We start from the raw sequence: 13,260 nt of genomic DNA on the forward strand, positions 1-13,260 counted from the left end.
AATCCTTTTATAATTCCTCTCCCCCTCCTCCATCTCCATTCATGCTGCATCTCAACGCTGTATGGAAGAGCACCGCCCTTCCATCGCCCCTCCCCTTTCTCTTCGCCCCGCCTCCGCCTCAGTAAGGCCCCGCCCCGCCGCCCGAGCTCCTCAGAAATGAATGGCAGCGTAGCCGCCGCGCCGCTCCGGGCGCTGATTGGCCGCTCGGTGCGGTGACGCGCTGGCGGCCGCGGGCGCACGCAGAAGGGCGGAGCGGGCGGGGGTGGAGTTGGGCGGTGGGGCGGGGCGCGGGCACCCGGGGGCGGAGGACCTGGGGAGGCGGGAGGCGGGAGGCGCTGGGGCCGTTTAAGCGGCCTCCCTCCCGCCCCCAGCCGCCGGATCTGGCCCCGGCCCTGTCCCGACCCCCAGCGTGGCCCACTCCGGCCCAGCGGCTCCACCGGGCACGCAGGCGGCCTCTGGAGCAGCCCAAGCCCATGAGGGCCGCGCGCCCCGCCGCCGGTGCTGACGAGACGGAGCTCCCGGCCCCCGAGGAGGAGCGGAGGATCAATGCGGTTCAAGAATCGTTTCCAGCGGTGAGAAGGCTGGCGCGCCCGCCGCGCCGCTGGTGCTGGGAACGGGTCCCCACATTCCGCCCCTTCGCGCGTGGGTCCTGGTGGTGGCTCTATTCTGTGAAACTACCCCTTCCCTATTTGATTAAGTTTGTATTTCTCTCTTGCCCCTTTGAATTCTTCTATTTTAAAGAAAGAACAAAAAAGCCTGTTTTATTTTTTGTTGCAAAAACATTCAAACAGTCCTAAAAGAAATGAAAGGGAAAAAAAAGCCCAACCAATTTCACTTAGGATCCTGCCTTCTCAGCTTATTGCACTACCTTCTTTTTGCTGGACAGTAATCTGTCTAGTTTTTATTAGCATCACTGTAATGTGATTTTAGATTCTTCTATCCATTTAAAAATTGAAAATACAGGCATTTTCTTTTGGTGTAGTATAGATAGTAATTTTCTCAGCAGATGCATATTATTGTGCACTGTGGATATTAACAGTTTCTTTATGACATCTAGATCTACATTGATTTTGATTGAAGAATTGAGTGATTCTGTAATTTCTTGTTTATGATAGGCTAGATTGGAAAGCTATTTGTAAGCATCAATTTGAACTTGAAAATAAAACTTGCAAATAAAAGGTAATATAACTGGAAAGTCCTGATTTTTGTGGTTTACACATTAAAATGTTGAGAATACTAGTCTACATTTTCTGGAAGCTGTGTTCGTTACACATCTTTCTGAGGATTCACTATAGTTGCAGGTACGTAAATTACACAGGAATTGTAGGGAGGGACGTGCTGTCTTTCAAATAGTTTGCTCTTTTTCCTGATAGATCATTTAGACCCAATTGAAAAGCACTGGATTGCAGTAAAGACATTTCATTAGGCCACAGTTTGTAGCTATGCCTAAATTACAAGAACACCTTGCTGCTTTGTTCAAAATGAAACTTGGTGGTTATTGTGGCTTTGGGTCAGCATCCAGAGTTCTGCCATTCCTATGAAGGAGGGCTGTAAGGAAACAGACTGCTATCCTAACTGGAGGGATTTATGCAATTGTGGTTTCTCAAAAAACTGAGGATGTGAAAGATTACAGAGGGACACAATATTTTCTTGCTTATTTTATTGATTTACCAGTTGAGAATCCAAGTATGCCAAATCATACATATATAGTCATTCCTCCCCATTCACAACATCTGACTAATGATAATAACTGCTAACATTAATTGAGTGCCTGTTGGTGCCAAGGCACTGTCTGGGTACTTATAGTTTACCCATCTCATCAACTATAACCCTTGAAGACAGAATTTTATACCCACTTAATAAAAGAACAAATAGGTTTAAAGAACAACAGGGAACTTGCCTATAGGCACAGTTAAGAAGGGGCAGACCCAGGAGATCAGTTTTGTGTCTCTCTCCCTACCACCCTTGTGGATAGCTCATCCTTTCTTTTTCTGTGTCCACACCACGACGTCTCTGAGGATATGGATGTTCTCTTCCTCATCCCAGCCTTGTGAACAATGGTTAGCTTCAAGATTGAATATATGGGAAAGTATCTTATCTTGCAGTGTTAGAAGTCTTCCATGGGTGCCTGTTTTGCATGTTTTTAGAGCATTGAATCATAGGATTGGGGTGGTCTCCTTAGGTATGCCTTCTCCCTTTATTTAATAATGAAGTCACATTGGCATTATACACTTCCTGAACAATTATGCTCAGTTCCAAAGGGAAGCTAATAAATAATAAGGTGCTGTGCCCAGGATTGGCCTAAGTGATGTTGAAGGGGCCCTTGGAGGATCTGTTGTCTCGATCTTTGAGTTTTCATTTTTTGAGATTCCAAGTTGCATTGACTGTAGAACTGCCTATTTCTCTTACAGAACCTTCTGAACCCCCAGGAAAACTAAATTGTGTTAAAATAGTTGAGCAGTAGTTGAAATGTCTTTCTATTCATTTATTCATTGAGCATTTTTTTAAATTAAACTTCATTAATAAGCTGGGCATTGTCCTTGGGATTGGAAATGACATGGTGAACAAGACAGCCTTCATGGGATTGATGCCACAGTGGGGAAAGATGAAATGAAAAACAAGTTTTAAAAAATCTTATGAATTATGATAAAGTCTGTGGTTGTTGAGAAGGGCTGAAGTGACACTTTAGGTAGGAAGGTCTGGAAAAATCTCTGAGCAGGTGACATCTGAGCTAAGCTTGAAGGATGAGAAGAGAACTGAGCCTGCTGGGGAAGAGTTTTCCTGCAGAAATAAACAACCAGTGCCCTGAGGCAGACAAGACCTTGACCTGTTGAAAGAACAGAAAGGTGTTGTAGCTGGAGGGTGTAGCTGCAGGAAGGGAGTACCTGGAGATTGGAGAAGTGAAAACTACACTGCCCGGGGCTTGTGGACCAGGGACATGATATAGTGTTACCAAAAAGTAGGTTTTAAGTTGGGATAGGGTTGTGATGTGATCTGCGGGTTAGATTCTGTGGTTGCTGTATTAAAGAAGAGAGTCTGGGTGAGGACAGGCAGCAAGGCCAGTTAAGAGGCTGTATTTTCACAGACTTCAGATGTTGGTGTCTTGATTTAAGGTAGGAATTGTGGAGTTGTAGAGAGAAGTACTGACCTGGAATGTATTTTGAAGGTAATGATGTTGCACTTGGAGAAAGGAACACAGAGGAATCAAAGACAGCTTGTGGGATTTGATCATGGGCCTCTGAGATCTGCTGGTGGATTGCTAAGGCTTGTTCCAGGATCCCTAATTGTTCTTTCCCTCTGTAGTTTTGCATTCTGTCACATGGGATGGCCACATAAGGACACTGGGCAAGGAGGAGGCAAGAGAGAATGTTGAAAGACAAAGTAAGGCAATGAATTAAAAACCCCTACTTAAATAATAATGTATTAAGTGTGGTTCCCATCCCTGTGACTAAATCACCTTCCCTCAGACCCTTCCCAGCATGCTGGTTACCCTTTTCTGAGCACTGGGTAACCATTAGGTTACTCTACCTTAACACAGATGTCTTCTGTAAATGGGTGCCTATTCTCCATAACACTTGAACCTTTCTCTGTTCTTTTTTGGAGGAAGAGATTAGACACATGTGTGGGAGTTTATTTGCACTTTACATCTGCTTTTCCATTTAGGTCTTAGAAGTAATTTCTTCAGAACACTGTGGAGGAGGCTTGATGGCATGCTGGTAGATCAGAGAGAAATGGAAAAATTCTATTAAAATTTTCTAGCAGAACAATTGTGCTGTCTATCCCTCTGAGCCCCAGACAGTGAAATGCTCTCAAGATACTTGCTTCTTACTTTTCCTTATTGCCCTAATCTTGTCCCTGTCCATCAAAAGAGACTCCCTTAAGTCACTAGACAGGGGCTTTTTTTCTCTACGATTTCCTACTTTATTTTTAACCTGAATTTTTCCAGGTGAGCAGGGACCACGCTGCCAAAAACATGGCCACCAGCTTCTTTGCTTATAGGAGAAAAATGTGAAAATCTATCCCTGATGCTGTGTAATGGCCTGTCTATTTTTAGATTGGGCTGCCAGAGATATAAATTGCTATCTTAGGCTGCAGCCTGTTGGTGGGTAGACAGATCCTACTTACTGCACCCTACATGGAGCATTTTCAATTTAATCTAACTTCAGCCATTTTGGAGCCTCACTTTTTACCCATTGAAATTCCCACTAGGCTGTGCTACTTGTAGCTCTGTTGTTATGTCTCAGGGTAATGATGTGGTAGGTCCTTCAATGCTTCAGACATTGAAAGCATTCTTCCCAAGAGCGTAATTATTTTTCTTTTTACTAATAAGAGCTGTATAGCAACACTGTCATCCCTTAGGAAATTAGCAATATTATTTAAAGAATTATCATGGGAGAAAAGATGATTGCTTGAAATCATTTCTCTATGTGTGAGAATAGTTTGGATAAATTCAGAAGCTACTTGCTATAGACTTTTTAAAAATAGTTTTCAAGTCACAGGTGGACTACATCAATAAGTAGGTATTTTACTAATTAAATATCTAACCCATTGATGGTTCAAGATCTTCACTGTCCCAAATTCATCCCATAGTAGATATTCCACCTGAACTGTGTGTATGGGGTTGACAGAACTGCCATTTGGTTTTTATTTATTTGATTTAAGGACTTAAGGCCCTTCTTAATCAGGGAGAAAATATTGGCCAGTCTTTTGATCACCAACTGGGCCCTGTTTAGAATGGCTTGCTACCATGTTTTAGCCAGTTTTTGGCAATATGGCTCTGCCATTTGGTCAGCCTGATCTGGGTTTTCATCATGTCAACAAATAATGTGTGACTAGTCAAAACTTGTTAGTGGCAAAAATTTTTCCCCTCCTCCAAACTAGCTCATACAAAAGGATAATTTTATTGTATGAAACCTGTTGACCTCTGAGACCTAAGTGCTGCCCAGGGCTCTTTGACCCCTCTTTCTTTCTGCTTTGCATCTACTTCTTTGTTCAGACAACTTTTTTTTCTCCTCCTGGGAGTGGTCAGACTAATCCTGGATCCACCATGAAACCTGGGTGAGTGCAGATTTAGGGGCATCCTCATCTGCACACTGAAATAGATGAACACTGTCATCTCTTGGTCTTGTGTATTTAGGTTTTCATTCTGTTGCTGATTATGATAGTGTCGGGGTACACAGGAAGCATGGAATTCCAGCATGTATCTGTATTGGTAACAGGTTTTAATATTTACATCCATATGCTAATTTGTGAGATATATAAATTTTATATCCAGGATATCAGGTACTAGTCATGTGTTTGGTTTTTGAAGCAAACTCCTTTAATACAGGAAGAATGAAGGTGAAAATATACCTGCTTGTTTAGGTGGCCTAGAGGAAGCCAGGTATCATTTAAGCTGTCTGCTGCCAGAACAGGTAACACAATATGGGGAAACTAGTTGGGCAAGCCTTTAATTGTGGGATGTAAGCTTTATAAAGATCTGCATATATAAAGCTGTATACATTCTGGGAGAGAAAACAGAAACCTTTCAAATACAACATATATCTTTTCATTTAATGACAACAACTAAAGTCCAGAAAAATTCCCTTGGTTTTTTTTTTCCTATTAATATTTACCATTTGGTTATGACTTTTTTTTGGCTCATTAGGGGTACCAGTTGAAGTGTTGAATATGGTTTCTGTTTGTTTTGGTTGGTAGAAGGTTTATCTTTTGAGTAAACTAAAAGAAAACTTCATTCAGTAGACCTGGGTATTTGCTTTACTATCGTTGGTATTATCCCAGTTTACATTTTTTTAATGGCTTCTGATTTTCTTCCTGTAACTATGTATTTTCACCAGTGACCTCTTCATTTAGAATAGGTGAACAGTCATTGCAGGCTTACCTCCTTGTTCTTTCCTTTGCTTTAAGCTTTATTCACATGATGGCTTTTTGTTTCTATAGTTTCATGAACCATCGGGCTCCAGCCAATGGCCGCTACAAACCAACTTGCTATGAACATGCTGCTAACTGTTACACACATGCAGTGAGTACATGTTTTCTGTTATTGCTGTTCTGCCCATAGGGTTCTGGTGGGAGGAAGGGTAATTAGCTCTAATAACCTTGGCATGATTAGTTGGGTTTACCTACCTCTGTGACCTTGGCTACCCAGAAATCAGCAGTGGGTCTTGTTCACCAGAAACTGTGTGGACATGGAGAATGCTTTGTATATTCTAACCTGCTGTCTGCTCTATCCTCAACTTACTTTTCCCAGTAAAATCATCTTTAAAAGAATAGTAATAAGTAAATCTCCTAGTTATAGGACAGCCAAAAACACACCTTGGTTATGAAGACTTTCACCCCTGGAATTGCCTTTTCAAGACAATCCAGCCATGCTCATTTGGCAAAAAGAGTTCACAATTTGTTCAAAAAAAGGTGCTTTTTTTACTCAGTGAAATGATGCACCTACATCCACCTCCACAGTGACCACTATTTCTCAGAGTGATATTCTGTATTGCTGAAGACAAAGCAGGATATGATCACCGAGCTTTTAATTTTTTCCTTTAAAAGAACAAAATATACGCAGTATAAGAAACTCTAAAAATACTGAAAAATATTTTAAAAACAAAATGACTCAGAAACAAACTTTAACACTTTGATACATTTCTTCTGTGTGTGCATGCAGTATTTGTGGGTATGTATATATTTCCATAGTTTTCCTGTTAATGTCACATAGTTGTCATTTCCTTATGTCATTATAAATTTCATTTTATCTTTGATTTATTATTCCTTTTGCCAGTTGCATTTTGTGAGGCTTTTGAGGGGAAAACAGTGGCTGGGAGATAGTCTAGAAATGCAATATAGAAAATGGCCAAATGATTTCTCTAATGACAAGTGTTTACAAGCAGCTACTTTAATTATCATAGATAGTTCTGGTACAGTGTAATGGTCTGGGTATTGAGATATACAGCTCACCTTTAGGAATAATACTTATTTAGAACAGACCTAAAAATCCTTATACTTATGAATATGTCACAAGTGAAGAAACACTTATGTAAGCTGAAATTAAAGAAAAACTGACAAAACCTCATATTGTCTTTAGAACAGAAAATGTAATCTTAATATACAGATAATTGGATTTCAGAAACCAGTGGAGTGTCTAAAACAGATTAAAGAACAACCTTCTCTTGTCATCATTTTATTAAAGAGAGGACGCTTTAACATAAAAAGTAAAATGCTCATGTCTCAATGGATGTTTCTTTAAATCAAGTAACTTTGTTTATGAGCATCTTTATGTCGTTGCCCTTATTCTAATTTTGCTCTGGGCCAATAAAATCTTTGGCATCTGAAAATTTGTACCAGTCCCAACTCTCAAGATTTCACATTCTGTTGCAGGAAGGCAACAGTAGATGTTGGGGACCAAAAAAGACAAGACCAAAAAAGACAAAAAGATTGCCAAAATATTTGTTCTTTATTAGGTGTGCTTATTTTAATAATTAATAAAGTGTTTGGGAATTTCTGGGAGTTTTTGTATTATAAAATGCTTACTAGTCACAGCTACACTCATATAACTAGATTAGCATAGAGTAAAATTCTTTGTTTTTTTTTCCTCTCTGTTTTTCCATATTTTTTATTCATGCATTATAATTATACACAATGGTGGGATTTGTTGTTACATATTCATACATGCACATGATGTAACAATATTATTTGGTCAATATGATTTCCTGGTATTTCTCCTTTCCTCCCCTTTTCTTCCTCACAGAGATCAAAATTCTAAGATTCTGGCTTCTTAAAAATTTTTGAGTAGTTGAGCCTTAAAAGCGGATTGTTCTTGTTTACTTAAAAACAAAAGTATTAAAAATGAAATGCTGCAAAATTACTGTCATTCTGCAGTAACTCCCAAATGGATAGAATGAAAGATTCAAATTAAAAATCAGGACATGACTTGAATAATTGATTTTGTGTGTGTGTGTGGTGTTGTATGCATAATATTAGTCATTGACTTGATTCATTCATTGACCCTTTACTGAAACATTGGAATTTCAGTAGTCCATGGGGGCAATAGAACAGAATATTTTAAAATCTGGACCTCCATGAAAAATCTAGGCATATGCTTGGCATTTGAACATTGTATTTATTTTATTTTATTTATATTTTGAAGTACTGATTGAACCTAGGGGTGTTCTGCCAATGAGCTGCATCCTCAGCCCTTTTTATTTTTACTTTTTTAAATTGTCCAGGCTGGCCTTGAACTGGGGCCTCAGCCTCCTGAGTTGCTGGGATTAAAGGCATGCACCAATGTACCTAGTGCATTTGAATATTTTAAATACCTACTCCAAATCAGATTAGATAGTAGAATGAAATGTGCCCTTCTTTAATGAAATCAGGATAAAGAACATCTATTTTGCAACAGTTGAGTAATGTTGCATCTTTGCCTGCCTATTGGTGTACACCTTGGATGGCACAGTCCCTGGGAACAGTGTGCTTCCCGTGTAACACCTAACCACTTCATTGTGCTCTCATGATTATTCAAGAAAGGAAAATGTTTCTTAGAAAATTATTTTGCTAAGCCTCTATTTTTAGCAAAAGTCTTATTTTCATGATGGCTAGGATGTTTACTTCTCATTACTTTTCCTCCAGTTCCTCATTGTTCCGGCCATTGTGGGCAGTGCCCTCCTCCATCGGTTGTCTGATGACTGCTGGGAAAAGATAACAGCATGGATTTATGGGATGGGCCTTTGTGCCCTCTTCATTGTTTCCACAGTATTTCACATTGTATCATGGAAAAAGAGTCACTTAAGGTACAGTGGATAAAATGCTATTTAAATAGGCCAAACTAGTTGACTCAGTGTATTGCCATCCTCCCAAATTGGCATGTTTTTAGTCACATGGGGCAAAGAGTGGACATCTTCTTGTTGCAGGAGGGCAGCTGTAGATGTTGGAGGGTCTAAAAAAGTGCTGTTCTGTAATCAGAACACTTTCTTTGGGTTGGACAGAGCTCGAGGATTCCTCTCCCTCTTAGCATCTAAGAAAGCAAGCCTTTGCTAATAACCACAAATAATAACTCACTGGTTCCCCAAGACTTAACAACTTATAATCCTTAGAGCAATTTTGTAATTCTATCTAGCACACCAAGGATACTTACTGTAAGAAGCAATAGCCATGGGTTAGTGACAAAGCACATTGACTTTGGAGTCAGCAAGTGGGTTTTGAGTCCCAGTCCTGCCCCTTAATCTTGGGTAAGTCACTTGACCTCAAGGAGCTTCAGTTTCTTCACTGCTAAAATGAGAGTTATAATACCTGACTCACAAGTTATTGTGATAGATGAATAAGATAATATATATGAAAATGATTGGAAAATTACAAAATACCATAGGACTATGTGATGTAAGGAGATATATGACAGTTTGGTTTACCATTTCGTGAAGTTGAGGTTTTAGAAAGAAGTTCCATGTATAGCATTCAATCAGCATTTAAGTATTTTGCTATTGTTAGCTGTCAGGCACTTTGCAAACGTTGCTGTGGCCATTGGCCTACCAACAAGAAGAAGACAGAAACATAAAGGAATCATTTGAGCAACTTTAGAAGGAACAGAACATTCAGATGGGGGTGGGTTGCTTGTGAAATAGCTTTTTAGTAGATTAAACCCAAGAGGGTAAGTTTTTTTCTTGAAAAAGGATTCAGAGCAGTCTGAGAGAGATTTAAAGTAATACTTGAAAGTACTTTTTGGTTTTATAGAATTTCAAAAAATAATCTTGAAATATTCAAAATTCTAGTATTGAAAAGATGTTTCATTTACAAGCAGGATTTTGGAGATGATTACTGATTTTGTCACATGTAGAATCGAGAGTAACAGAGCTGGAAGGATATTTAGAGATCATCTAATCCAAACTCCTTAATTTTAGTTGGGCAAACTGAGACTTAAAGAAGTAACCTGACTTGTCTAGCTCAGTGAAACCAGCAGAATTGGATCATCCCAAGACCTTTGACTCCTAAGCACTTTTTTTTTTTTTCTTTTTCCATATCCTTCATAATACTGCATATAGTTTGCTGTCTGCTACCCTTTCCTATAAGGTGACAGTTCCCTGGGCTTAAAATAAAACCACAGCATTGAATTTCAAGGGTTCTTTGGAACATGCTCATAAGACAACCACAAAAGTACCCACCCTGGCTCCTCAGGGCACACTGTCGCAGAGGCCAGTCTGGAAGCAGAGCACTTCATTATCATCTTGGCATATTCCAATGCTTGTGGTTGCCTCAGCAGACTTGGCTTTGATGTCTAGATTTCTGAATCAATAAAGAGTTGTAGATGCCTAATTCAATATTCAGGGCCTCCTTGCCAGGGACAAGGAAAGTGTAACGAAACCAGACTCTCTTGAACCTTGATGTAGCACTGGTAGAATCAAAAGCCACATTTAGATTTTTGCTCTGCATTAAATATTTTAAATATCCAAATAATGCCTTAATTTCAGTGGAAAAGAGAAGGGAAGTATTAATATGTGCTAGGTGCTACTATGTGCTAAATATTTTCATGGCCTACATTATCACATTTAACGCTTCACATTCTATGTAAGAAAGAAATTACTTTCATTTTACTTGTGAGAATAGTGAGAGAGAAGTGGGTGATAGAACTTGATTAAGTTCCAGTTGTGGCTCCCTATTCTAACAATGTCTTGACAATCTAGAAAGCAGAATAAAAAAGGTCCCGAACTTTGCTAGGAGTTGCAGTCATTCCAGAAGTTTAGGGAAAATGAAAAAAAAAAAAGTTTCAAAACAGATACTCCCTTTCCTTGGACCCTCTATCACATTTCTAGCTTTAAAGTAGAATTGTCTGGGCTGGAGTCCATGGCTACAATTTAAAGCTCCCCAGGTGATTGTAATACATAGTAGTCAAATTTGAGAAGCATTGATCTAGTTCTTGCTTCTTTAGATCTGTGACCTGAGTTACACTGGGGGTAACTTGTAGCTTCCCGCCACTAAACTAAAAACTATTCCTCCTCACAAATGTATTCTCACTTCACTAACACAAGTCCTGATCAGTCTGTTGGGTCAATACTGTGTAGGGGGAGGTCAAGCCTAATGCTAGTGCTCCATCAGGTTGTCGTTAGAACCTCCTGCACACTGAAGAGAGATCCAAGTGATGTTGTGCATTTATACTTTTAAATCACCTCAGTAAAGGACAGATTCTGCTTAAGCCATTTTGAGTAGACCTCCATGAGGCAGATCTTGGTGCATACATTTCCTGACTTCGATTTTGGAAAGAGGAACTTGCTTAGAAATCTGAGTGGCCATCCTCTTGTAGCAAATAGAATGTTTTGTGTTTTTGTTATGGCTTTTCCTAAATTACTGCATTGCCTTTATTACATCCTCTTGTCTACTCTGGGGTATTTAAAAATGAAAGCTTTTTAAAAGACATTCTAAACAGATGCGAAGAGTCTAGCCTAAGTTCAGGGAGTGTTTGCTGAACATCAGGACCTCATGCCCTGTGCTATGGGAAGAACTAGGAGGTGATCTGCTGTCAAGGAATTTCATTTCTCTATTAGATAGGCTCTAAAAGAAACGGACAATATCAGAAAAGACAGATTTCATTTCTTTTAATCACTTTAGACTTCCTAATTATCATGGGGCTCTATTTCTGTCTTGTACATGGTAAGAATATGTATTGTGTGAACAACCTGAAAGTCAATATAAAGCTTTTTATTTGTGGCTTCATAATATTAAAAAAAAAAAAAAAAGTGGCTTGAAGAGCAAGTTATAAATGTCGTGAGAGACTAGAACAGGAATGGAAATCGCAACATAGTGCAGTGATAACCCATACTTTCAGTCTAAACATTTTTTTTTTTTTTTAATGTGGCTAACTTGTGTTTTCTTCCTTACCAGGACAGTGGAGCATTGTTTTCACATGTGTGATAGAATGGTTATTTATTTCTTCATTGCAGCATCTTATGCTCCATGGTAAGATAAAACTATTCTTGAAGGCAATATTTTTATGATTAGAATTCCTCATTTCTCCTTTCTTCTATTCCTCCTCTCCCTGCCCCGGCTCTCATGCATACATTCCATTTCCCCCTGAAGGGACATAAATATATGCATTTTTTCCTATTTGATTACTTGCATCAGATTGTAGTTTTAAAATGAGAAATATTGCTGTTTAGAATGAATATCTGAGAATTGAATTGTCTAAGAGGATGTGAATGCTATGAACTTAATTGTAGGTAGCATGTTCATTTTTAAACATATAAACTTTGCCCTCTATATTCTTTCCATATACCTCTGCTGCTTTTCAGAACTTGAATTGTTCAAGTAAACAGTGCTGTAAATACATATGAGAAAAGCAAGCTTCCTTTTGAGATTTATGCAGCACATTCTCATTTCTTTGCTATCTGAGTAAGTGAACTAGCCAAATTAGTTTTAACTATTTAAAATATCTCGTATTCTCTTCCATTTTCTTGATCTTACTTTCCTGTTGGTACAGAACAAATGCAATCTTATGTTGCTTTGAAGCACATAATTAAAGAAACATTAGTTTTCCCTTATCAAAACATGGTTCAATTTTAAACACTCAGAAGTTCTTATTATGCCATCAATTGCTATAGTCATTAGAAAAGCAGACTTCTAGATTCTGGCTAATGTAGCCTCACTGTTCCAAAGAAGCATAATTATCTGTTAGTATAAAAATAAGTGCTAGCTCTCCCCAATACATCTTACTAAATTATAGGTCTGATTCATATTGGAGTGAGACTGCTTGAATGCTTTTGTGAAGTACATTTCAATTTAAAATAAGTAAATAAATAAAAAAAAATTAACTATGAGCTGAGGAATCAGGTATCAAAATAGGCAGTTTATTCACATTTAGTTTAGCTTTGCAAGTGCACCTTTTCCAATTGAAAATATTAATTTTATAGTCATAGCCAATTAGAGCATTTTTTTTCATATTCTTAATATGATACTATTACAGATGAACTCACAACATTTTAAAATTCAGACCTCACAATTGTCCACAGTTAAATTCTAACAGAATATCTTCCATCACACATGTTGGGATAATTCTTCTCATGTTTCATCTTGGCAGAGAGCTAGGTAATGGAGACATGTTGTCTGTGTATTAGGTATCTGCTATGGGTATGTGATTCTGGCTCAGAAATTTGTTCAGGTTTCTCATTAAGCTTTGTAAGCAATCCACTCCCCAAAACATGCTCAGAAATAAAAAGACAAGTATCCTTTACCCCAGTCTGCACTCCTAGGCAAATTCAGGCATGACAGGTGTGCTGGGACTCACTT

At 38.8% G+C, this 13,260-nt stretch overlaps 1 protein-coding gene and 1 long non-coding RNA gene across 5 annotated transcripts in view; one reads left to right on the plus strand and one right to left on the minus strand.

Moving 5' to 3' along the window:
- Positions 1-301: 301 nt before the first annotated feature.
- The window catches only part of LOC114084485 (monocyte to macrophage differentiation factor-like), a 71,148-nt gene continuing 58,189 nt past the window's right edge, over positions 302-13,260 (plus strand). For 2 of the 4 annotated variants that reach the window (XM_071603642.1, XM_071603643.1), the window contains exons 1-4: positions 302-572; positions 5,941-6,022; positions 8,620-8,780; positions 11,860-11,934. In XM_071603642.1, the coding sequence (XP_071459743.1) occupies positions 547-572; positions 5,941-6,022; positions 8,620-8,780; positions 11,860-11,934 (344 nt within the window). In that variant the 5' untranslated portion in view covers positions 302-546. Of the gene's footprint in view, positions 573-3,302; positions 3,382-5,940; positions 6,023-8,619; positions 8,781-11,859; positions 11,935-13,260 lie in introns of those variants that run through there. The other 2 variants (XM_071603640.1, XM_071603641.1) reach the window with 2 other exon arrangements.
- Positions 2,660-3,614, minus strand: LOC139702454 (uncharacterized). The gene is made up of 3 exons (XR_011705084.1): positions 3,529-3,614; positions 3,149-3,341; positions 2,660-2,827 (listed from the first exon to the last, which is right to left on the minus strand). It is a non-coding gene; the product is annotated as an uncharacterized lncRNA (long non-coding RNA).

Source organism: Marmota flaviventris, chromosome 17, assembly GCF_047511675.1.
Source record: "Marmota flaviventris isolate mMarFla1 chromosome 17, mMarFla1.hap1, whole genome shotgun sequence".
In the NCBI taxonomy this organism is placed as follows: Eukaryota; Metazoa; Chordata; class Mammalia; order Rodentia; family Sciuridae; genus Marmota; species Marmota flaviventris.